We start from the raw sequence: 26459 nt of genomic DNA on the forward strand, positions 1-26459 counted from the left end.
TGTCCAAACGCAGCACTGCAGTGAAGCGTGGGTAATGGATGATTCAGGAAGATGATGGAGAGCCACATGGAGACCAACATGTTGATAAGTACTCTCCCTGGCCTGATTTTGACCTCTAGCCAATAATGTGTTCACCACCAGCACTGCACCATCTGCCCCATATCCGAAATGCGTTCCTTGCAACAACAAACACACATGTCCATATAAACATACCCACACAAAGGACTACAATGTATTGTTTTATGAGCTGTTCTCATTGATGCCATGTTGATAGAGCTTCTGCACAACCATGATGATGAAAAAAACCCTATTGGGATAAGGTAAAGAAAATAATTAATTTGAATTCATTCACAGTTTCTTTTAAATGAAAGGCTGACTGTAAGCGTCATATGAAACATCCTTAAATGTAAAGATTGCCATAACGTATGATCCTCAATCTTTCCATCTGATAGATGCAAAACAATTCAACAGAAAGTAGGGAAATATATAGATATTCTTTGTTGTAAATATGCTTTGTGGTGATAAATAGTATTCTGTTTAGAAGACTGCACAAAATGTGACTGAAGTTATAACGCACCCACAATCTTTAAGATCTAAACCAATGAAAACATTGAATTTTCTTCTCTGACTCCCGACTCATTCAAGGGCCTCTTTTTCACTTTGCTGTAAGGGAAACGCGTTGTCAAGTTCCTGGTCTAAAAACAGGCCCACCTATATTTTTGAACCTTAAAATACTGACCTGGAGACCACCTCTGCTGTTGCCCCAGATGCCTCAGGAAACAGGATCGTTGGAAGGGCATGAAAGGGAGGGCCCAGGAAGAGAGAGACAGAAAAAAAGTGTTGGATTGATGTCGACAAGACCAGATACTCCCTCTCGTATGTCCTTTCTCTGTCAAGTAAGGTCACAGGGGTTGAGGTTACGGATGAACCACAACAGTCCACCCCCTCAGTTTTCGTATCAGTATAACTCTTCATGTTGATTCACTTGACTGCTGTTTTTTCAAATCAGTGGAAACATAAACACCTAAAGAGCTTTCAAAGTAGTATTTACATTATTAATCAGGTTTTATTTCCATGAGATGACCTCTGAGGCATCCTACTTCCTTTGTTTTATAAGTTAAAGTCTAATAATTTATGAGAATAGTGGACATTTTTCCATTCCTATTAAACCCTAAACCTACAGCAGACCTAAATATTGTCATAAAGGCTTAAAGCGCTTTAGTCTGGTCGTTACTGCCACCTAGTGCTCATGACTTGCATACTAGACAGGGCTTTTTAGAGGCCTGGCCATAATGAAAAGGGAGATGCCGACTGAGTCCATAAGGTTTTACTGTCATCTACAAATGGACCACAGAGCTTTGATTGCTTTGCCCTCCACGTGTAACCAATTTATTTCTGCCTCTCAACAAAATACATCCCAAGGCAAATTAGATCCCCCTTCAAAGAGGATTTCATGATAACATCCAGCTGTATAGGAGGCACTTCTCAGGCACAGATGCGGTCCTACGAGAGGTTAAAGCAGAATGGCAGCGTCCTTTCCGCATGACCGCTTCCACCAGCCTCGGCCTGCAATGACAATCTGGGACCACGCATCACACTTTCATGTCCACTTAATGCAAACCGCTCTGGGCTTCATGTAATTCACCCAAGCACAGTAGAGGAATGTCAAAGCATGAAGACTGCGAGTTCCCTACAGTAATGTTTCAATATGCACTAAGGCAAAGCGACATAAAAAAACAAATGCCTCCCGTAGCCTGCAACATGTATGAAATGGGAGTGTATACAATTTACGACAGCTGGTTTTCTGCTCCTACTGCGGGAATCTGAAGGAGCGCATCCACCTCTTCTGTTGCAGCGATGCGCAGCCGTGCCGCATGACTCACAGCGGCAGAAATGGCACGGATGTAAACAGGGGGCGGGTTCAGGTAGGCCTAACCTGCCTAACGCAGACCAATCAGACGCCACGCCGCTCAGCCTCGCGTCCCAACCCGCGCTTCCCATTGGTCCGTCGCCCCGTCGATAAGCCGCATGAGCGAGGCGCAGCTTCGCAATTACACCGCGGAAAAAGAGGAGAGGAGAAGGTGGAAAATGATTAATCTGTCAAAGGCGAATTTGTGTCGGGGATGATACCGCTCTGACGTCCAGTCTAGCGTAAGGATAACCCACCGGTCATTACTATTAATGCACGGGGGTTTTGCATCGAGCCGGTGCACCGCCGTGACAGGTGGCGCTTGTATAATCGTCCACGGTCTTGTCACTCGTCTTTGCTGCCTGATCTGCGCGTCGTTTCAGCACTGGACAGCGACCGGGACCATCGGACACTGAACACACTGAGTGCGTCCTGAGGCGGGGTAGGCTCACATCAACACCACATTGTACCACCGTACCAAGCATTTACAGTTGGATTTCACCGTTTATTTGCATGCAGTGAACGACGCGTTGTTGTGTTTTTATTAAGCGCGAGTCGTGTTTGATTTGTGAATCCTTGTGCGCGCGCGCGCGCGCGCAGGGGTTGGTTGAATGTGACGATATGACTGAAAGGCTGCGGAGCTCTCGCTCACCAAATGCCCTTGAAAGTATAGGCTTCGTGCAGCGAGCTGTATGTGTGTGTGTGTGTGTGTGTGTGTGTGTGTGTGTGTGTGTGTGTGTGTGTGTGTGTGTGTGTGTGTGTGTGTGTGTGTGTGTGTGTGTGTGTGTGTGTGTGTGTGTGAAGGAGAGAGCGAAATGGGAAAGATATGAGAGAGAGAGAGAGAGAGAGAGAGAGAGAGAGAGAGAGAGAGAGAGAGAGAGAGAGAGAGAGAGAGAGAGAGAGAGAGAGAGAGGTTATGTGTGGTGGTGGTAAGCAACTGCGCAATTGTCTGTCGCTGTCTGTTCATATCTCTCATTTCTGCACCTCTCTCTCTCTCTCTCCCTCTCTCTCTCTCCCTCTCCCTCTCTCTCTCCCACAGTCGGTCCGACCCTCGCTTGGCTCGGGGCAATGCGCGGCTAGATGACTTCACTACATCAACAAGCACCGCGGTAGTCCTGGACTAATATAGCAGCGCTACGTCCCCCACTCCTCTCTCTCTCTCTCTCTCTCTCTCTCTCTCTCTCTCTCTCTCTCTCTCACACCCTCGCTTTCTCTACCTCCAATCGCTGATCTCGAGTCCCTCCATCAAAAGGCACCATGGGAAACCGTGGCATGGAGGAGCTGATCCCGCTGGTCAATAAACTGCAGGATGCCTTCAGCTCCATCGGCCAGGCCTGCAACCTGGACCTGCCTCAGATCGCTGTGGTCGGTGGTCAGAGTGCAGGGAAGAGCTCCGTGCTGGAGAACTTTGTGGGCAGGTAACATTGACCACCACAAATAGGATAATCCCTTCTCCCTTTAACCTTGAGGATGACATAAGAGGCCTATGTGGCCAAGCTCTCTGTGCTGAGTTCAAACCATCATTGCTTTAAGTCAGGGCTTGTGATGCCCACTTTCCCCTATGTTTGTGCTCTAATTTTCAACACGCACCAGTATCCTGTAAATACCAACAGGGCAGGGGAGAGTTATATGGGTTACAGCTGCACCTTTGGGGATTTCAGACCAGCCAGTACCAACTGCAGAAGGGCCCTCTAACAGTCCTAAAAATATTCACAGTTTTTTTTTCTCTTAACAACACTGTCATGGCTGAATGTTCTGCAGACACCATTGCATGCAACCTTTTAAAACATCATCCTGCTATACATGCAGCAGTGTCGACTCCCACTCTTGAAAACACACATGAATATTCATCATTTTATCCTAGAATTTCTCACAGGAAACAAGTCAATCAAGAGCCACTGCATTTGAGCTGATTTGTATTTTTCTTTGCTCGATACAGTCAAGGCATTTAGTAGATCTATGCTCTTATTTCTAGTTGCTCCCACTGCATGTTATCTACTGCAGGGAATTTCTTTGAGCAATAACACGTTGCCATGGTTTCTTGATGGTCCTGCATTAAAATGAGGCCCTCCAAATTAGCTTTTAATTAGAATGTTCCACAGTTTTCTAATAATAAAGTGCTAAAGAATTTTAAGAACTTCTATCACTCCAGAGTGATCTCATATGGCTGTGGACGATTGCTATCCCAGTTATTTGAGTTGAGGCTCAAATTTTGGATCAGATCAACAAACCATAAAGACACTCTTAGATCAGTAGGATCTGGTGATTATGAAAGGGATGATACTCAAGAGCATCAGTTTTAGACCTGCCTGTGGGTTTTCCACAAGTGCACAGTCATCGCTAGAGAATGTCTTTAGCCACCTCATCCTTCAAATACACTCACTTAGCATTAGCTTTGGCTGTCTTTAAACCAAATATTGCTTGCCTGTGTATGTGTAGACTTCCAGATGGACACATTGATTTAGTCCTGATCCTTCCCTCATTGAGAGTCGTGATGCTGAGTAATAGTCCATCTGTCCGGCACCGGCTCTGAACATAGCTGAATGGACAAGTAGTAAGCTTCTCTTTGTTTTAAGTCATTCCATGTGCAGGTCAGTATGTGTTAACAAGGCTCCACAAAGCAAACGTCAAGCGTACGAGATTGACTTTCAGGTGCCTAGAGTGCACACAGGCTTGCAGATGCAGAGACACACAGTGTGTCTGGCACAGTGTGTGGAAATACAGCGGAAATGCTGAAGCTATTGTTTTTAAATGAGAGAGCTGGCTGTCAGGGATGCTGCTCCACACGTTACCTGTGGTTTGTAAGGTCAGATCGTTCTGTTCTGTTAAAGCACCTCATTGCTGCTGCATCTTAACGTTACAGGAGCCGTGTTTTAAGGTATTCCCCTTCCTGCTTGTTTTGAGCTGAATAAGAGCATACTGGATACATGGCACACTTGGTGACATGCTTGTTATGAAGGGTGTAATTATAAGAAATTGGGCCTTCAAGACTTTGAAGGGAAAGACTTCAAGGTGAAGTTATCTTTAAGACATCTTCAGCTACGTTTTGATGAATGTTTGCGTTTGCTGTGATTTGATATAGTGAGTTTTGCATGGCTCTCTTTCCTTAGGGACTTTCTGCCCCGTGGATCTGGTATTGTCACCCGCAGACCCCTGGTTCTGCAGCTTATTAGCGCTACTGCAGGTGGGTGCACAGACGTCTGCAGACCCACACATATATGCGTGCACACATTTGCACACAGTTGGAACTGCTTCCTGGTTTCCTTTTTTTTTCTTTTATTTCTACGATTTCTTTTGCCCTTATTCCCTATTCTCCTGCTTTTATTTTTTCATTCACATGCTGTGAAGCCATCACTAATCTCTGTTGTATGTTCTTCATTGTCATCCTCCTAGAATGGGGTGAATTCCTCCACTGCAAAGGGAAAAAGTTCACAGACTTTGATGAGATTCGCCAGGAGATTGAGGCAGAGACGGACCGCGCCACGGGGGCTAACAAAGGCATATCTCCTGTCCCCATCAACCTGCGGGTTTACTCCCCTCATGGTGCGAAAGTACTAACTCATCCTTCCTTCTTTAACTGCCAATTAACAGTGTGCATTACCACTTTTAAACGAAAGGAGCTTGTGACATGCTATGAGTCATCACATTCTGGCTTCGTGCACCAATAGCGAGCAGATAGTGGTTTTTAAAGTGGGCCATTTGAAGCAAATAAAATGGTTTTGCCGATTCGGAGGAGGACATCAAAGCAAAGCAGCTGAAGTGATTTCCTTAAAAGCTTTGTGGTATCCTAAAAAATATTCAGACATCTTCGGCTGATGTCATCAGACTGCTTGCACTGTGAAAGTGAATGTTCTCCTTTGAAACCAAAGAGATGTGTAAAATAGACTTTCAGCTTCCTGCCATCTGTGATTCCCTGGCACTTGTAGAGCTCAATGCGGGACTGTGAACTGTTTGGTACGATCCGGTCTGATAACAATTGTTAAGAAGACCTATTATGTTCAGTTACTATACATATACATGTGCTTATTAAGCAGGACTAAAGCTTGGAAATTATTACAAGATTCCCAATATTTTGCAAGGAGGATATTTATCATTATCTATGGTGTTAGTAAAACAAAATTTGTAATGTTAATAAAGCTTTGTTTTGAAGAGAAAGATAGAGGTGAACAGATAAATATTAAAGCGCAGAAAACAATACTTTGAATAGAGATACACTCTACAATATCCGACTGCATCCTCGCTTATGAGGAAGTCACACTCAGGACTGAGGAAATATCACTGTCTCTGTCTGAAAGGTATTATTTAAAATCATGAAATGAATCACATGTGGCTAGAGCAATTAGAGTAAAATTACAGACGTGCTATTTTTTACAAAATTTGTAAGTTGTCTGGAATCAGCTATTTCTACTAATTCAAGTCTAGAATGGTTGTTTTTGCTCGGGCCTTGATACGTCGAATCAGAACAGTTTAAACAAGCTGCAGTGAATGCATGAATATTACTTTCCAGGTCCCTCGATGACTTAAAAGAAAGTAGGAGATTCTGAGATGAGCTGAAATGGGGTTTTTTTTGCATTGATTTGGTTCTCAATGTGTTCCACTATTTGTCTCTCAGCCCCATCTGTAGCATTTATATCAGGTCTGAAACAGCTAAGAAGAAACTTGAGGATAATACTGCGATCCAAGGAAATTATTAACAGTAAACTCTAATTGGTGGGTGGTACCGTTGTAAAATTGCCAAATGCTCTATCTTAATAGCATTTTGCCTTTATACTGTACCTCGAAAACAAATAGCAAACCACTAAAGCTAAATAAATGCAGGGAAAATAATTACTAGGTTTACAGAATATGCCACAGGTATGGTCTGGTGTAAAATATGTCATTTCTCTGTATCTGCAGTGCTGAACCTAACCCTCATCGACTTGCCGGGCATCACTAAGGTGCCAGTTGGAGACCAGCCTGCAGACATCGAGCAGCAGATCAGGGAAATGATCATGCAATTCATCTCCAGAGAGAGCTGCTTGATTCTTGCCGTCACCCCGGCCAACACTGACCTGGCCAACTCTGACGCCCTTAAACTGTCAAAGGACGTGGACCCCCAAGGTAAGAAGAGGGCATCAAGGGGTCCAAGTGGCTGTTGCAAGGATCTTGAGTATGAACATGAAAGTAATAAAGACAAAAGAAAGCAACGTTCAGGTTATTGGGACAAAATATATGGAGTAAGACACACGGAGCGCTTCGCAGCTGCAGAGACGCTGACCTTGTGTTTTGACCTTTCTGAATGTGGAAAGAAGAATTTCCCTGTAGGGATCGATCAGGTGCCACATCATTTATAGAAACAAGACACCAAGAGGAGAAAAAAGAGGATAAGCAAGGGAGAGACAAAGAAAGAATCCGAAGGAGAATTGGTGAAGTAAAGAAACACAGGATGGAATTTCTGTGTGAGATAACTAGGAAACATTATAAAGGAGAGAGGAAAAATCCTAATTTAATGGTCAAGAGTTTGACCTTCAGACACAAGAGAAGATATGAAGAGAGAGAATTAGCTAAGTAAAGGAGGAGGACTTGGACAAATAACCTTGTAAAAATGAATGATGAAAATTAGATAAGAAGTAAAGGTACAGGGATGAAGAGAGAGAGAGAGAGGGCAAAAATAATAGGAGTGAAAATTTTAAAAAAAGGTTGTCAGGAGTGAAGTAATAAAGAGAAGCTGAATAAAAAACCACATTAACCTCTAAGACCCACAAACTAAAACATTTAATATGATAGAAAATAAATCTTCTGGGCAGAATAATGTTGAGTAGAATTGGCAAAGTCCTTGTATGCACCGTATATGTATTTATAAGCAAAGTAGGGATCCCCCACATCATAAATACTTACATTCAAGAACATCAAAATATTTGGATGTTCTTATTGTCCCCTAACTTTTTTTCCAGGTTTAAGGACTATTGGAGTAATTACCAAACTGGATTTGATGGATGAGGGCACGGATGCTCGGGATGTGCTGGAAAACAAACTGCTGCCACTTCGAAGAGGTGTGTAGTAATTTGTCAGTCGGCCGTGGCGGCCAGCATCTCTCTGGCTTTAGCAGTTTGGCATTTCTTTTTGTGGGCTCACGCTTTCTGACCGTGCGTCTCTTTTTCTTTTTCTTTTTTTTTCTTTTCCGCTGGTCACCAGGATATATCGGAGTGGTGAATCGCAGTCAGAAGGACATCGATGGAAGGAAGGACATCAAGGCGGCTTTGGAGGCTGAGAGGAAATTCTTTTTGTCCCACCCAGGATACAGGCACATGGCTGAAAAAATGGGCACCCCACGTTTGCAGAGAGTGCTCAACGAGGTGACATAGATTTACTCCCAGTGCTTCCCTTCAGTGCACTTTGCATAATTAATAAGAGAGTGGCCTACTTTTTTTTTTTTTTTTCCACTGTACATCAATGTCAGTGACATAAACCTGTGTGTAGGTTAAAGTCAACTACGCTTTTCCCCAGTTCTTCCCCTAATAGTTTTTAATCATGCAGGATTCCAACATTGCCTCTGCACTGCCACAGGATCAGTGTTTGATTGTGCCGTCTTTATCTGCACAGCCTGCGTGCCAGTGACACCACATCGTCATTAATGACCCTGCGTGATCTGAACTAGTTCAGTTTTTCCTTGTTTTGTGTCTCCATAGCAATTGACCAACCACATCCGGGACACTCTGCCAGCTTTCCGCAGCAAGCTGCAATCCCAGCTGTTAGCCCTGGACAAGGAGGCAGAAGAATACCGGGGATACCGGCCTGATGACCCATCTCGCAAAACCAAGCAGCTGTTGCAGTCAGTATACTTTCTTTCTCACGCCAGAAAGCCTTTACATTAGATCTGGTTACCAGAAAATATGCGTCACGCTCAATGTCCCCCTTCTTTCTTGACTTCCTTTCAGCATCAGAACCGACTGCCGGTCTGTCACTAGATAAACACGTTTGCCTGTTTTTGTGTTGTAGGATGGTGCAGCAGTTCTCTGTGGATTTCGAGAAGAGGATTGAAGGTTCAGGGGACCAAGTGGACACAGTGGAGTTGTCTGGTGGAGCAAAAATCAACCGCATCTTTCATGAGCGTTTCCCCTTTGAGCTGGTTAAGGTGATATGCTGCTTATGAAAGGTCAACAAATATATCAACTAGGTGTCGTAAAATGACTTTACTCCAATGCAATTAAAAAAATAAATCTGGTGTTTATTTCTTGGTAGCAGTAGAATAACCTCCGACCAGTGACCAAAATCCTCATGAGCACCAACTTCAGAAAACTGAACTTCTATCCATTCTCTATGCAGCTTTATCCAACTCAGGGTTGCAGATCTGGGTGGAGATGATCCCAGCTGACAATGGGCAAAGGCAAGATACACATTGTACCGGTCGCCAGGCCCTCAGAGGGCAAACAGAGAGACTCACACACTCTCACACCTTTGGGCAATGTATAATCAGTAATAAGCCTCAAATGCATGTTTACTGACTGTGAGAGGAGACCAGACTCCCAGAAAAAAACAAAAACAAACAAAAAACAAAGACCCCAAACCTTACATGGAGTTAACAATCTCACTATGAGCTGAGAGCAGTAAAGCTAAGTACACCGCATTCTGGGATATATTTTTTTTTATTTTATTTCAGTGCCTTATTTGAGCTTCTTCTTGTTAGTTTTGTTCTGAAATATACATTCAGCTGATTTGTAGCGTTGCCCCTGAATCCATTTGCAAGATTGTGTTTTCTTTCAAAATACTGACATGGACAGCAGAACATAGTGAACATCTACAACAACACCCCCAGTACCAATCTTTCTACTTGTTTTAAGATAATGTACATTTTTATCGGTGAATATAAGACTAAATGACGCATTCTCCAGCCTTTTTCCTTTGTTTCCTTTTTTTCTTTGTCCTGATTTCTGCCAACTCCCCTCACACACTGTAATTACCTCTTATATTCCCTCTATTGTGATTTTCTTTTGAAAGATCCCTACATAGCTTCACTGTCATGAATGCCTCATCAATCTTTGCAACATATTTTTTTAACAGTTCTCTCTCTCTTTTTGAAGATCATTTTTTGAAAACATACGTATGAAGTACTTGCCAATAGCCAGTGTGCTTCCTGCAGCAGTTAAGAGGTCAACAATGAGCAAATTCCCAGTTTAGAAAAGCTTCACCAACACAGAGCGAAGCAATATGCTGTTGTGAACAGGACCACTAACAAAACACATACGGTTGTCAGTATTCGTCAGATATATTTACCATTTCATGAAAGGGAACCACATTGCTTCAATCTCTGTTACCTCACAGAACAGAAACATTGCTGGACAACTCCTATTTTTATCATTACACTGTGTTATTTTTTGACTTTAACCAGATTTTCACAATTGTGGTATTTAAAAGCGCCTTGTCTACTCGTTTTAAGCAGTGTTAACACTTTTGGTCAAGTTCCCTGGTTGCTTTCTTCTAGTCTTGTCCACTTTTTGTTCACATTAGCATTTTTAACATCTGATCACACGATGTAAACATACACAAACTATTGTTTGTATTAAGGAATCCACTCAGCCGTACAAATTCCCACAATCTGTATAGCAATTAAGATATGCTGCGATGATGTTGAGTATAGCCTCTGACTGTTGTTCTGTGTCGATGCATTCAGATCCCTTACTTCAATCAAACCACATCAGATTATGGCAGGAGCTGCACCGCATGCTGCTTTTTAAACATGCTTAGTCAGGTTGTTTGGCGTGCACCACCACAACGTTCAAAGATTGCCACAGCAAATACAAGGTTCCCACTATGTGTGTTGGTTTTTCTCTCACATTCTAATCAAATGCAAACATGCCTATACTAATAAGTTACTAAGTTGGCGTCAGAGGTGTGAATGTGAGTGTGTGTGATTGTCTGACTCTGTATTTGACATTTGTGTATTTCTAGTACTCGGTCCAGGATATACCTTGCCTTTGCCCTTAGTCAGCTGGGATCAGCTCCACTGCAGTAATAACAGCTGGTGACGTGTACAAGGATTTCCCTTTCTTTCAGTGTTAGTGGAGCCTGGCTTGATCATAATTATGATGTCTTATAGATGAACTGGTTGCCAGACTCGGAAACATGTATGGCAACTTTCTTTTTAGCAGTTTTGTTTTGGCCTGCAATAACATCTGGTGTTATTTCAGTGACACAATCAATTGGGAGAAACAACAGTAGATCATCAATTCCCTTCCCCTGTGCTGTGGAAAAAAATGTATTTGTCTATGTAATATATAACTTTCAAAATAATACTATAATGACAATGTTTGCTGACATTAAATTGTGTCTGATGGCAACATGAACCTCTTTTATCGCCAAACCTATTCATAGCGGTACATTACTTAGATAATATCTGTACAGCCGTCTGCTTCGCCAGACTGAAGATATGGTAATGACTGTGGTTAATTCATTATTTATTGTCTCCTTGACCATACAATAAATGGTCTGAACTGTTCCTCAGTTTTCAACATGATGCGTTTTCTGTGGAGACACTTTTTCTCATCTCTGATCACCTTTTTTTCCTCAATTCCTTTGTCAGATGGAGTGCGATGAGAAAGAGATGCGCCGTGAGATCAGTTATGCTATCAAGAACATCCATGGTATCAGGTAGGTTTATGCCAGTTTCTCAAGCCAGCACGCAGCTCCCCCAAATGTTACAGCCTTACTATGTGATGCTGCCTTTTTCTATGTTCTGTCTCTTGGCATTGAAGACGCATGAATGCTTGACTACTTCCTGGATAGACTTTATTGATATGGTAAATATGTTACCAACTAAAAGACTGAAACTATTTCAGTGAGGATTTACATAGAAGGGTGCAGCATGTCCTATTTTTGTTTACAACATTCACTCCAGGCTCTCTGTGTGTCTCTGACTCAGCGGCGGTTTCCCACCGCAACCAAAAAGAAATTGCCACCCAGGCGAGATAAAATGTGACATTTAAAGAAACCTCACATTTTTAGCCTGACTGTCCTCAAAAACAAAAGCAGGTCTGTGATGACCTTTTTTTTTATTTATTTTTTTTTTAAATCATCCTTACATGTTTGCAGCCACATATGAAATCTGTGGTTACAAATGGCAGGACTATAATGTAGAATCGGAACCTGTACTACTGATGCAGCAACCAAGCATGTAATTGAATATTGTACTCAGGAGAACACTGTTCATTATTTCATTTGTCTTCTCTGTGGGTTCCAGGACTGGACTTTTCACCCCAGACATGGCATTTGAGGCCATTGTGAAGAAGCAAGTCATAAAGCTGAAGGAGCCCTGTGTGAAGTGTGTGGACATGGTCATACAGGAGCTGATCAACACTGTGCGCCAGTGCTCCAACAAGGTACCTCGTCTACCAACAAGCTTTCTGCAAAAGCCCCAGCTTCTCATTCAAAGTTGAACATTCTGTGTAGAAATTCACATTTTCACATTTATTACGTGGACGCGGTGGAATTTTTTGTGGTATGCTTTCAGCTGGAGTGCTTCCCCATGCTGCGCGAGGAAACTGAGAGAATTGTGACGACTCATATCCGAGACCGAGAGAGTCGCGCCAAAGACCAGGTAACACTTGATACACTGCAATTATAGACGCTCACTTTTGCTTGTTAGATATGATATGATGTATGACACATTTAATCACATATATATCCAAAGTTGTGCAGAGGGATTTTAAATGAGTTTCATTTAATCAATCTATAAATAAGTGAATCAATTAAGATAAACTCCAATAGGTAATTAACAGAAAAGACATATATGTCAGTGAGAGAAGACATCCATCCGTCCTTGCGTCTTCTACACGGCGTTGTCCATCTCAAGGTCAGAGGTCACCGCAGATAACCCCGGCTGATTATGGTTAAAGGCAGGATACACACTGGACAGGTTTCACTTCCATTACAGGGCAAATACAGATAGTTACTGCATACACATAAACAGTCACACCAACCTAGGAGCAACTTCAATCACAAATTCGACTTGCGTGAGTGCGAACAAAGAAAATGCACACATGGGGAGACCATGCAAACGCCACACTGATAGACTCCAAATCCTGGATATTCTCACTATGAGTATACATATATAAGTTAAAGTTTATGTATATATAAAATTGAATTCAAGGCCAAAACACAAAGAAAATAATCCAAAAGCAATACAATTGAAAGTTTTGATTATGGCAGTTTACTTCAGTTTACTTCTGTTTAATTACTCTAATAATTCAATTTAATATCAACACTTTTTGCTGCTCTCTAGTCTTGAGGGTAACAAAATAAGAATTCTATAGAGATATAGAATTATATAGATAATATAGAATATATTCACTGCACTTAACTAAAGGTGCAGTATTTATGTCCAGGCCCAGAATGGAATTTCACTCCATATATGTCATTCAAGCATTTATATATAATTCATCATGCCTGAAAGTTGTTAGGAAGAAGTAAAACTTATTTAATCCTACCACCTCTCAAATATTCAATAATTGCATTTCATTATTTTTCCTATTACTTAGTTACAATAATATAATTGTTCAGCACTTGTTTGTCTCATCTTTTCATTTCATTGCAGATTATTTTCCATTTGTACATTATTTCTCTGTTACACAGTTTCATTGTTGATAATTAACATGTTCATCAACTGTTTTCTGATCAAATCAAATTTTGTTTTTGGGAATGACTGTTGTTGTCTTTAACTTCAACGTGGAATTCCAATCTGGGCCAGCCGGATTCCGGATCGAGCCAGATTCCAATCTGGGCCTCAACATATACATTGCATCTTTATCTTTATTTATTTTTACTATTGGTATAAAAATCATCATTATTGCAAACAAGGTACTCAATATACAGACTCTTAAGGATAAAAAAAAAAAAAGGATAACAACCCTTCCTCACGTCATATTTAATGTTCTGTGTCTTTTCAGGTTCTGCTGTTGATTGACATTCAGCTCTCTTACATCAACACGAACCATGAGGACTTCATTGGTTTTGCCAAGTAAAAACTGAACCTTATACAATAATTACAGCACGATAACATGAAATATGTAAACATTTCTGACCAATGTCTTCTCCTCTTTCCTCGATGTTCCCTTTTTTCTCTCCCCATCATCCCTCCTCTTTTGCTTTGTTGTCTCTCTGCCTCAGTGCACAGCAGAGGAGCAGTCAGACTAATAAGAGCCAGAGTTCAGCTGGAAATCAGGTGAGCATTTGTCACGTCTTACGTGTCTCATACAAACAGGAAAGCAAAAGGCCTAGGGAGTCCAGCACATCCACAGTGGCAAGATGGTTACTACCGCAAACAAAAGAAGAAAAAAAAAGAAGAAAAACAGAGCTGAAATGAAAGAGAACTGAAGCAGCAAATTCTCTTTCATTTGGATAATTCTTTGGTGTAGCACATTTCTGTTGTCTGCTTTTTATCATACTTTTTGGATGATGTTGTTGATCTTCAGTTCTGTTTTAGTCTTGCATGCTATGTTGTGTTTTATTTGGGCAACAGTTCTGAACAGTGTTTTTTTTTTGTTTGTTTGTTTTTTTGCCTATTTGGTCACATTGGGTTCTATTACTTCTGCCCACCATCATCACTGGTGTTGTTGTTGAGACATTTCCCTTTTGTTTGAACCCCTCCTGTGTCATCAAGGTGCCACTTTGCATTTCATCCCCATCCCTTAGTGAGAATCTCAGCTGCCCTCTTATGGGTGTCTGTTGGTGAGTATCGCTCAATGTGGGTTTTAGTTTGCAATGTCATTTGTGCCTGCAGTAACACCTCTGCCCCTTTGTGTGGTGCTCTCCAGCACTGCTGCTATTTTAATAAAAATATAAAAAATACAACTCACATCGTTTCTCCACTCAGACAGGTCAAGAATGCTAATTGGCTTCTCTTGGGCAGAGGTTTTTCTTCCTTTTTCAACATTAGATGAGATGCCATCTTTAAAAAAAAAAACACACACACATTCCTTCCTGTTGCAGGCCTCCTCTCCTCCCGCATCAGGCCTGATTGTAAGAGTTTACTTTCTAACTGTTTACTCTCTAACACCCACCAAGGCCTGCAGACTACAAGGGGTTCCCAGTTACATGTGAAATGATAACATTTCCTACGGTTTGGCGGTAAACGTCTCTCAGATTTAATGTGTCCAAATGCTGCTTCTTTTAACATCCTGTCATGGTTCCAACCTCAAAAGTGCTCTCTAATTTGTGCCTCCAACAGAAAGGCTTTGTAATGATTTGGGTAACCTCCTTAGTGAGTCTTAGGCGGTGCAAGACTGACAGTAATCTAACCGAATAATCACTTGGCACTCTGTCCACGGGCCTGTTTATGTCAGGCCTGCGGGGTTAATTCACCTAACACAGAAGACGCACACACGCTTTGTCGTGCGCTGGAAACACTAAAACACCGTTGTCACTTAACGAGCTAACACGGGCCTCTGTTTGTGGCATTGTGAACACAGTTCCCTGAATGAGACTGCACTGACACACAGTCACATGCCAGGCCCTGAACGACTCACAAAGGCACAATGACACACCTAACCCGACCTTCACACTCATGTCACCGTGATTCATGCTTTGATGATTTGCACAGATTTGTTCTGTCTTCTCTAGTTTGAGCCAGGAAATATCACGTGTCGTCTTTGTGTTTTGAGGCGGACGAGTCATTTGCAATTGATAAAACCTCTACAGACAAAAAAAAAAGCTATATTGCGTTGTATTTTGTATTATTATTATTTTTTTTTCTAATGATGCTTACACACATGTTGTAACTTGTTGACCATCCCCTCCCCTCAGGTCATCCGCAAAGGCTGGCTGACAATTAACAACATCAGTATCATGAAGGGAGGAGCCAAGGAGTACTGGTTTGTGTTGACTGCTGAGAGCCTCTCCTGGTTCAAGGACGATGAGGTGAGCTGGAAGCATCTGAAGTCATTACTATTATTGGTTTTTTTTGTAGAGAGATTTCTCATGAAGCCAATATTTTCTGCAGGTTATATGTTTTAAATGATTGAGCATCTTTTATCTCTTTTTTGTCAGTTTTATAGCTCGTGATATTCTATTTGGATTCAGACTTACTGCTCTCATTGTGTTGTCTTTGGCCACAGGTAGGCAGCTATAGTGACTGATATTTCACTCTGACTGATATAGGAGTTCTTAGCTCTCTATATTTCTTTCTCTTCTTATAAATGAATCCATAAAGGCTGGTTTAGACTTGGACAATTTTATGCTATGTGAAACTGCCAAGGAGATCACATTAGTAGATGAAAAATGACACGGAAGAGAGTTTTTTTTTCTTCTTTTCATTGGTTTTTATATTTACAATGACTATATTTTAAGATATTGTGAATAAGTACATTCATTATGGATCACAGCCTTTATGTTATACAGAATTCAATAAGCTAATAAATTCATGAAGTGATGCATTAATAACTTGCATCCCCTGGGAAAGTTTAAAAGCAGATTTTTTTTATCATTTCATTTCAACTATGTTTCGACATCCTGTTGGTTTTGTCGTAAAAAAATGCAGCATCTGTTCCATTCCGCTGGCTCAGTTTGCCGGGCTGATGTCTATCTGCCTGTCTGTGCCTGCTGTACAGGTTCGAGGATATTCTGCACAGCAAGTGTAGATAGGCAGACATACCACAACTCCTTCAGCCAAGCGACGCTGCTGCTGCTGCTGTTGCTGCCGCTGCTGCTGCTGTGTTGTTTTGTTGCCACAAAACAGTCCTAAAAGACACACACAGAAGTGATACACAGACAGAAAATAAAATGTGTTTGCAGTTGTAATTATTAAACAGGTTTTCAACCGAACTCTGAGTTTATCTGGCTGGCAGTGCAATATTTGAATGTTGCCGGAGAGTCTATCATCAGCATGATGAAGCAGTTTACTGTATGAATGCCATATGTGAAGCGTTTGGCCATGGTTCTGTCGTTTGCTCGTTCTTTCCATTCATCTTCTCAATTGTCTTGACGTTTACCCCTCTCTTCTCTCTTCCCTCTCTCCCCACCTCTTTCCTCTGGGAGTTTAGGCATTCACTTTTTCTTTGCAAACTTTGGAACAGTCCCAATTCTAACCAAAGGTTGACTCACAGACACAGAAAATATATGGCAGCACTCTCAGTCCTCAGACAGCACATGGGGCTGCACAGCATCGGGTCTACAGATTGTCATTTGAGACTCTCGTGTGGTAATGTAGGAAATTATAGACTCTGCTGGCTTCGCCTTGTATATTTCTGTGTTACACTCTGTGAACTTTCTATAGTCACATATGCATGAAAGTGTACACGTACGGCTGCACATACTCACATTCGCGCACCCTCCTCCCTCTCTCATAATGTGGTTGGCAGTTACTTTGGAACGGCCTGCATTCTTGGCAGTAAAATCACAAGTTTTCAATCCAAACATCAGCCTCCAGTGTTTCAGTGGGAAGAAATCCCTCCAATTAAATATCAGCATCTCAATCTGACCTAACCTTCTGTTTTTGTCCTTTAGCTTCTAAAGTGGCTATTGCTCAGTCGCAATGACTCACTGATCACGTATGTATGTACACTTACACCAAGAAGTCACATTTCCACTCACTGGTTTTCAATAAATCTTAACACAGCACACGATCCTAACAAAAACCGACCTAATCTCATGCCGCCTGGTTCAAACATCCTTTGTGTGCAAGACTTCTTTGTGCACTGTGGCTGTAGCTGCTGTTTTATTGCACTCTCTGCAAAATAGTTTTCATACCAGCTTGTCGCAGTTATTTGACACCACAGCAATCTTGTATACATCGGTGTCCGTTGCCTTTCTAGCACTCTAGTTCCACTTTGGCCACCCACAGAAATAACTTCACTGGAGGTGTCTGACTGTATTTTCAAACTGCACTTGATTGATTGGCCCTTCGTTCCTTTGGCCTGTGTTTGATGCTTTGCAGCCGCTTTCGTCCGCACCCCCCCCCCCCCCCCCCCCCCCCCTCCTTCCAGTGGACCACATCTTCATCAGAGCACCAGGCTAGCAGCCTGAACACTTACTCATTCATGCTATAAATCATGTGAGCTGGCTATTTTGTGAGTTTGAGCTTTAAATTCTTTATCATTATGCCTCCAAATTTGAGTTTTCTCACACCCTGGTTTTCACAGCGAATTTCCAATTGTGCAGTTAGTGTTGAGATCTGGTGATGCATGTTTATTCCAAGAAAAAGAATTGAAAAGGAAGTGGTGAGTGTTAAAGTGCACTTAAAACAAAATACAGATCAATACAGATTAAATTATATTTAGATTAAAAATAGCAGGTGAAGAAAAGCAACAGATGCACAAAAAAACACACACAAAAAAAACAAAAAAACACATATCAGCGGCCTGAAATGGCAACAGAGAGAGATAGACACACACAGAAGGACAGACTGACAGAAGAGGTGTCCATGCCCAGTCTAACCAATGTGCAGACTACTGTACACCAGTATGACAATGAACAGGTAGTCTGAACACTGGGTGGACGGAGCCGGAGTTAAGAGCCAGGCCTTGTGTGCGGTTTTCTGCCATTCCAGATGCTCGTGGCTCTGTCGTCTGTGCCCTCCCTTCGCCCCTCTCCATTTTGGCCGCAAGGATCCCGAAAACCCCTCAAAAGTGCGCTTCGCCTCATCCGCATTTGCCGCCTTCTGTCCTTAGATTTCTTTTTGCGCACATCTCTTGGCTTGTTTATTTGTTTTTGGTGGGCGTCTGGGCTCTGGGTCCCCTCGCGGTCCGTTTTGGTCACGCCGGCCATGAAGAGTATCCAGCCTTGACGTGGCATATTCGCTCAGGCGACTGGGACAGACTGGCTGCGCGTTCAGGGAGGAGATATTACAAAAAAGAGGGAAAGAGAGAGATGGGGGGAGTGAGTGAGTGAGAAAGGGAGAGGAAGAGAGAGGAAGAGGGAGGAGACCCATGTGACCATATATGGGTTGTAGTGACCCCTTGGGGAATACTACCCAGAAGAGTCTGCAGAGTTTTCTTGTCTTTTCTTCGTCTTCTCCCATCATCCCCTTTAATTCTTACCTGCAACCATCTACCAACACTTTCCAGACCGTCAGACCAGATGTGGGCTTTCTTCTGCAAATCTTTCGCAAATCCACGTTGGTGTTTCTTCTTCTCGGTCTCTCCTCCTCCTTCACCCGCCGTCTCTTTAACTTCTCCCTCCTTCCCTGCTTCTCTGTGTGCTGCTAAGCACTACCAGATGTTGAGTTTTAACGCCAGGCTGTCATTTAATCTCTCTCGCTCTCTCTCCCTCCTTCAAAAAAATCAGGCAGGAAGTGGGCCCCTCTGGAATGGAAAGAAAAAATATTGAAAAAATATTGAGGGGGAGGGATAAAAGAAAAAAGACGGCGAGAGTTAAGGAAGATGGAGGCTTGGATGAAGTGTAAAAAGAAGAGGAGGGTTTAGTGGACCCGAGGATGTGACATGGCTCTTCTCTGAATCTACAGTCGCACCAACGCTGTGGTTGAGCAGCTCTCTCTGGACCTCCAGTGCCTTCATAGCTCAGTGTGTTCTGTCTTTACTACAGCCGAAGCGTTTGTTCAGCCTTTAGTTCCACAGCAAAACGTACCGTGAAGAGCGACTGTGTCTTGACCCACTCTGTAATGACTTCCACATGTGCTCTCCTTTTGCCTTTTTCTTTCTCTGTCTCTGCTTCCCCTTCTCCACCCACTCCCCCTCCTTACCTCCCACCTTCTTTTCTCCCCCATTCCTCCTCTCTCCCGTCACCTCCTCCTCCTCCTCCTCCTCTTTCTGCCCACCCCCCATCTCACTCTGTCCCTGTTTTAAAATCTGATTTCACCTCTCCTCTAAGGCAAATCACAGCACAACAATGGGGCACAATGGTTCCGGTTGTGAAAGTGACTGTGATCGATGTCTTCTGCTTTCCTCATTTGCAGGAGAAAGAGAAGAAGTACATGCTGCCCCTGGACAACCTGAAGGTCCGCGATGTGGAGAAGAGCTTCATGTCCAGCAAGCACATATTCTGCATCTTCAACACAGAGTCAAGGTCGGCTCAAAGTCCCTGCTATTCCGTATTTTCCACTCAGCTTTGTAAAAGCTTGCCAGTGATCAAACACACCGAGGTTTTAGTGACAAGAACCACATGCAGTAGATGCTGTGTGCTGCTGAAAGATGTTTTAGATTATGTGTTCTGCATATCATGTGTGCATGCATGAATACCGGCTGGGACAGGCTTGAAGTATTTCTAATAAAGTACGCCTCGGTTCATGGATTTTGTCATTTATATATTTGTTAAAAATACAAGGAGTGCAAAAAGTTGAAACAATCATGGTATTTTATAAGAATTAATAAACCATTTTATTTCTGATGATTTAATAGGAATGATACTAAAGTGAATTCAGCCAAAGAACTGCAGCTTTTATGCAGTATTACACAGTGAAAGTGTTACAGAGGTGGATCTTGCTCTCAGGCAGTGTCTTTAGATAAAACATAATAACAATCATGTCAGTTAAATACACTATTACAAATATAGCTTTACTTCAAGTAAAAGTAAAAATGTGTCAGTAATGCTGTGTTAGATTAAGCTGTTTTATTTAACGGTGATGTTTGAGGGGTCATGAGGTGATTCTTGGGAGATAATATATGAACAAATAATGTTTGTAATATGGGAGTTTTCTTTAGGGTTGTTTTTGTCTTTTTTTTTTTGCTTTGGTAATCTGATTAATTTGAACTTTGATCAGTGGTAAGATAGCAGGCCATGTGGTCATTTATCAAAATGTGAACGGTTCAATCAACATTTGGTGGAAGAAGAAACTTTTAGACATCAAAAATGTGATGTTATTTTGTTATTTTATCCTAACAGTTGTGGAGCTATGCTTTTATCCCAACAAGGACGCTTGATACACTATATATCACCTCAAAATGTTACCTTAAAGGCAAACTTGTGAAAAAGCCATAAATAGCTTTAAAATTGAATTTATTTTAAGTACTGTACATGTGAAATAGTAGCTTTATACTTAGAACCTACCCGTGTGTTGTATGTTGCTGATTTTAAAGTATTGTTTTACTTTTTTACTCAAGTTTACAAATTAAAACTTTGAAACCACAAAATTAGCCACATGGAAGAACTTACAAAACCTAATATGAGGTCAATACTTGCAAATGTTTAGTTTTTTTCTTTTGAGCATTCTTACCATAGTGAGCATTTTGAAAACACTCACACCATCATTAAATACACTTTTATCAAGATGTGTGACTTGTCCTGAATCCCTATTAGATCATCCATTTTCTATACTTATCCAACTTGGAGGGGCTCCCCGTGTACGATCTCTTCTGTCTGGTCTTCAGGAATGTGTACAAGGATAATCGCACCCTGGAATTGGCCTGTGACACTCAGGATGATGTGGACAGCTGGAAGTCTTCGCTCCTCCGTGCTGGGGTCTATCCTGAGAAGACTGTTACGGTTTGCAAACCCATTTATTCTCCACTTTGCAAGATGAGCTCATTCAGACTGGCTCTGTTGCCTGATCCAAACACCATCTCTAATATCACTCCTGTTTTTCTCAACTGTTGATGACATTTCTAAGTTCCACCTTGTTTTTAACATGTGAAGAACTTTATGAAATATATACCTTTACTTTGTGTGATTTCCATAAAACGCAAACAATAAAATAGTATATGCTTTTGTGAATGTAAGCATTTTCTTTCAATGTCTCTCGTCACTTTCGTGCAGGTTGAGAGTGAGACGACCACCACTGCAGATAACTTTTCCATGGACCCTCAGCTTGAGCGTAAAGTGGAAACCATCCGTAACCTTGTGGATTCCTATATGGCTATTGTCAACAAGTGCATCCGAGATCTCATGCCCAAGGCCATCATGCATTTGATGATCAACAATGTAAGGAAAAAAAACAAAAACAACAAACTAAACCCTTAGTTACAACTTTTTCCCCCTTATTCTGTCAGCTGTGATTTACAATCCCTCACTTCCTCTTCCCACCACTAGGTGAAGGACTTCATCAATGCAGAGCTGTTGGCGCAGCTATACTCTGCAGGTGACCAGAACGCTCTCATGGATGAGTCCCAGGAGCAAGCGCAGAGGAGGGATGAGGTGCTGAGAACCCACCAGGCTCTGAAGGAGGCCCTGGCCATCATCGGTGATATCTCCACCACCACGATCACTGTACCCATGCCTCCCCCGGTCGATACTTCCTGGATGGGAGGTCGCAGGTAGAGTAAATTTAACAGCTACACACATACAGATGGAATTAGGGACGAAAGCAAACGGGGGGGCATTACTGACTGGCTCCTTAAATCTGTCCCTCTGGCCACTTCCGCTCTGTTCTTCAGGTCTCCTCCACCCAGCCCCACTGCCCCCAGGAGGATGTCTTCAGGCCAGCGTCCTGCTCCCAGAGGAGCCCCGCCTCCACCAAACCGTCCAGGACCCCTGGGGCCTTTCAATAACACCGCTGACAGCCCTCAGGCTCCCAGCCGCCCTAACAGGGCCCCACCTAGCATCCCAAGGTGAGTTCATTTTTCCCTTTTAGTGCTCTCTGGAGTGTTATTGAGATTGCTTTTTCCCATTGAACAATCGATTTTTTTGTGTGTGTGTGTGTGGCTGAAATGTGGAGAAAACAATGTATATGAATATTTCATGAGGGGAAACTTTCCTGGTAATAACATCAACCTGTTTGATATGTATTCAGGCATCTTTTTTTTTATTGCATAACAAAGGACGTTGCTGAGAATATAATCCACTGATCTGTCTCTGCTCAGATTTAAAATCTCAGTCGCTCTCTCCACAAAACGCTCTTTATCTGGCATTGGATTAGAGTTAATACTTTTGCAACCATTAACTGAAATCTGCTTTAATGTTGTTTCTGTAGCAACTCACCTAACCACAGCTAAGCATGAGACAATCTATAGTGGATTGAATCTAATATTAGCACAGATTCCTTTGCAAGTTTATGCATCAAACTAATTCTCATAAACATGCACTAGTAAACATTGCACTACAGATGTGTAAAGATTAGGTGTGTTTAGTCATCAAACAAACATATTTAAAGAAATACACACACTGACATCCAGTATGAAAAAAACTGATTAGGACATTGACTCCACTGCCATTGTTTGATCTTGTCTGAACGTACATTAATGTAGGTGCGACCTTCAGTCAAACAAAGGCCACCAACCACTTTTTTCCAACGTTTCTAGTCTTTGTGTTCAGCTGAGCAAACATGTTCATTGTGGAATAATATTCAGTGCGTAAGTGTAAAATAATATTGACTTTTGGTGAGAAATTAAATTAACAAAGCCGATCCAAAACTGTCAAACGAGCCTTTCCAAATCTCCACATTCCTCCCAGATGAAGTGTGTATCATTTGTAAAAAGTATTAAAAACGTGAATTTGATTTGCACAAATGCCTTAATTTGTTTAATTAGATATTTAATTATTTTTTTGCTAAGAATGGTGGGATCAAGACCCCTCAATCCCACCGTGACTTTCACCCACATAGTATAATAAAGTATAGCTTAACACAGCATAGAATGTTATAGTATAGCATAGTTTAGCAAAGTGTTGTAAAGTTTAGGTTTCGTATTCTCTTATCTTGTGAATATATGTATGCACTAAAAATGGGTCTCTCCTTTTCTTTTCTCTTCCTTTCTTCAATCTTTTATCCTCATCATCTCTGGGACATCTGTCTGTCAAATCTTTAGCCGGCGGCCCCCTCCATCTCCTACAAGACAAGTCCCACCATAATTATCTACAGGGGTTCCTCAAACCCTGGTCTCTTTCCCTCGCCCATGCCATCCCTCCTCTCTTAGCCATGGCTCTGCCGTCCTGGTCCTTAGTGCAGACACTGAAGTCTTTGACCCCCCCCTGACCTTCAATTTCCTGCCAGGTGACGATGTCCATATATCTATGTACAGTATGGTACTTGTCTTGTGGTGTATGTATATGTGCGCTTGTTGCTCGCCTGTGGTCCAGGTTTGCTTAGCAGGTCCACTACCCAGTATCAGTCCCTGGAGCCTCTTTACCCCCACACACCCGAGCCCTTCTGCCAAGTCAGCCATTACCCCCACTTGCTGCTTCTACATGAAAATACGCTCAGCAGTCATACTGCCCTGCTCATTCCAAAATGCAGCATGGCACATACGCTGCTTTTATTGCATGGGAGTGTGTGTATGTAGAATGTGTGTGTGTATGTGAGTGTTTTGTGTGTATGTATATGGGGGAGGGTCAAATTTGCCTATATATAGGCTGAGTTTGATTTAGTATTGTATTAATTTATTGTATAATGGCCCCCCCTAAGTGTTGAATATCAGCCTGATGTTCTCCTAGGAACAGAAGTTGTACCTTAATATATGTGTAAATATGCGTTCACGTGTGCGAATAATACTGTGTATGTGTGTGAATGCGGGTGTGCGTGTGGGTGCGTGAGGACATGTGTGCATGTGCTGTCTGTCTGCACGTTTGTTGGCGTTTCAGTTCTGTTTGTTTTCATGGTCAAAGCTGTTAAAGATGAATCATAAAAACCCTCTCGGGTCAATTCAATGTTGGACTTTTGTGAGTTGTTCCTGTGTTGTAGTAGCAGCCATACACACATAGCAAGGCTGAGGAGCACCTTCAGTATTCTCTATATGGAAAACAGCCTCAATAATGCATTTAAACTTGTCATAGGTGTCCACCTGTGCTGTATCAATGGTCAAATCGCGACCCATGCCACCTTAACATCTGATACGGACGCTGACTGGTGATATAGATGGGGATGACATTTTCCACTTTTTAAAATGATGTGTTATTTAATGTGGCAAAACACGAGTTCCCCCATTAATGAACAAAGACCATGCATTAACATGTTTCCATTTAGCCCTTTTCTCAGGTTTGAAACATGCAACTCCATTCATATCGCAAATTAGCTTTTCATATTCTTCTCAACGCTTTTTTTTTTTTTTTTTGCTCTCCTCACAACCATGAAAGCCACTCAGTCAGCGTTTGCATCGAGGCTTAAGGTTGTAATGTCAATGTTCAAGTGCTTCTCTGTCAGTTTGTTATTGTGTATGTGGGCCTAAACTGTGTTCTGATGTATATAGGTAATGATAAGGAGATACTGTACCTGTGGACTATAAAGACCTCATCAAGGATCCTAGCGCTTTAATCGTTCTCTATGTCTCTATTCACTAAATGCTCTCTTCTCTCTAATTTAGACTGCCTTACTGGCATGAATTACAATTCTGTATTGCCAAAGCTAAATGTAGAAAGAGAATTGTGAAGTTGGAAAAAAAACAAAACAAAAAAAACCTGCTCAAGATCAACAATTGAATGGCTCCCGTGTAGTGAGATGACGTTGTTTCCTAGAGAGCTTAATGGTAAATTGGGGGAAATGCATCGGTTGTTATTTTCTGTGTCTCTGTATCGCTCCTCAATAAACTTCTTCCTCATAATGTCCCAAATTGTCAATTGAGTCTTCATTATTTCACAAACAAGATTTTGTATAGAGCTGACATAGTTATGCAGACCCTATTTATTAAATTGAGAGACAAAGACGACGTCTTTATGCATGAAGTAAATCAATGATTTTGATTACTTGAAGTGTGGCATCCCCATGGGAAGTCAGTCAGGACTAAGGAACCAAATAACGACACCATGTCTGATTCATGCAATACCACTACTTTCCCTTTATTTTTTGAATACTTTATGTTTAAGAACAAAAAGCTTGGGGAGCTACGCTTCATTTGTGCTGCAACGCAGAATGTACAGTTTCTACTGAAATGTGAACATTTCTATGTTTATTTACTGATCTCTATCGTAAACATTATTTTGCCTTTGACAGATTACTGTATTCAAGGATATCTAAGGATTTAACATTGACTTTTTTCATCACCTTTCTCAAACCATGTAACAAACAGCAAGACAAGTAACTTCATGAATCAGAATTGCACGGCAGTCTTTGGCCCATGATGAAAATCATTTTACCATCCCTCTTGTATGAGGTACTTATTGATTGTTTGTGTATTACCCTGAAGCAGATGGGATCACTGACTTCTCACTTAAGGTATTCACTATATTTAGAATACATTTACCTCCCTGATAAACTGAAGTCAATCGCATAATTCTCTTCTTACTTCAAAACCACTTGATTAATTGCAAAACTTCTAGTTTTACATGACATGACAATGTTTCAGGCTTACCTGTGCCTTGAATGATGGTTTAAAAAAGCTTTTACTGTGTCTTTTGGGATGAAAAGTCATTATAGACAATAGCACAGGCATGACAGCTGATCGTGACAGCTGTAGATGAGCATCATCTGTCTTATAACAGGTTAAACAATGACTGTGTATTATGTTATTCTTATGACAAAATTGTCTTCTATGATGAAGTCTGTTTACTTGAGCCTGAAACTTAAGCAACATTAACATATGCACATTATTAAAGGGTAGACTATAAAAATGCAGACTTGAAAATTATTAATTTATTTGGATCACTGTCATTTTATCACACATTCTACAATAATGTATTGAGGGTTCAAGCATAGACAGCCTACATCCCCTTCTTAACTGCAACCACGATTCAGTTCCAACCGCATAACAGGAGCATTTCTTGT

At 41.7% G+C, this 26459-nt stretch overlaps 1 protein-coding gene across 2 annotated transcripts; it reads left to right on the forward strand.

Annotated features, from left to right (window-relative positions):
* The first annotated feature begins 2015 nt into the window (after nt 1-2015).
* dnm3b (dynamin 3b) lies at nt 2016-25313 on the forward strand. 2 transcript variants are annotated; one of them, XM_080487544.1, is made up of 21 exons: nt 2016-2351; nt 2949-3327; nt 5020-5093; nt 5303-5452; nt 6806-7009; nt 7843-7941; nt 8084-8244; nt 8578-8720; nt 8888-9023; nt 11469-11536; nt 12126-12264; nt 12396-12482; nt 13831-13901; nt 14051-14105; nt 15686-15799; nt 19791-19900; nt 21202-21316; nt 21587-21751; nt 21860-22083; nt 22204-22377; nt 23572-25313. In XM_080487544.1, exons 2-21 carry the CDS (start codon nt 3167-3169, stop codon nt 23612-23614), a joined length of 2493 nt encoding a protein of 830 aa, XP_080343670.1. In that variant the 5' UTR covers nt 2016-2351; nt 2949-3166; the 3' UTR covers nt 23615-25313. The 2 variants fall into 2 exon arrangements, with proteins under 2 accessions (XP_080343670.1, XP_080343671.1); XM_080487545.1 differs by having other exon boundaries at nt 2027-2334.
* The last annotated feature ends 1146 nt before the right edge of the window (nt 25314-26459 follow it).

This window comes from Lipophrys pholis (genome assembly GCF_963383615.2).
Source record: "Lipophrys pholis genome assembly, chromosome: 1".
In the NCBI taxonomy this organism is placed as follows: domain Eukaryota; kingdom Metazoa; phylum Chordata; class Actinopteri; order Blenniiformes; family Blenniidae; genus Lipophrys; species Lipophrys pholis.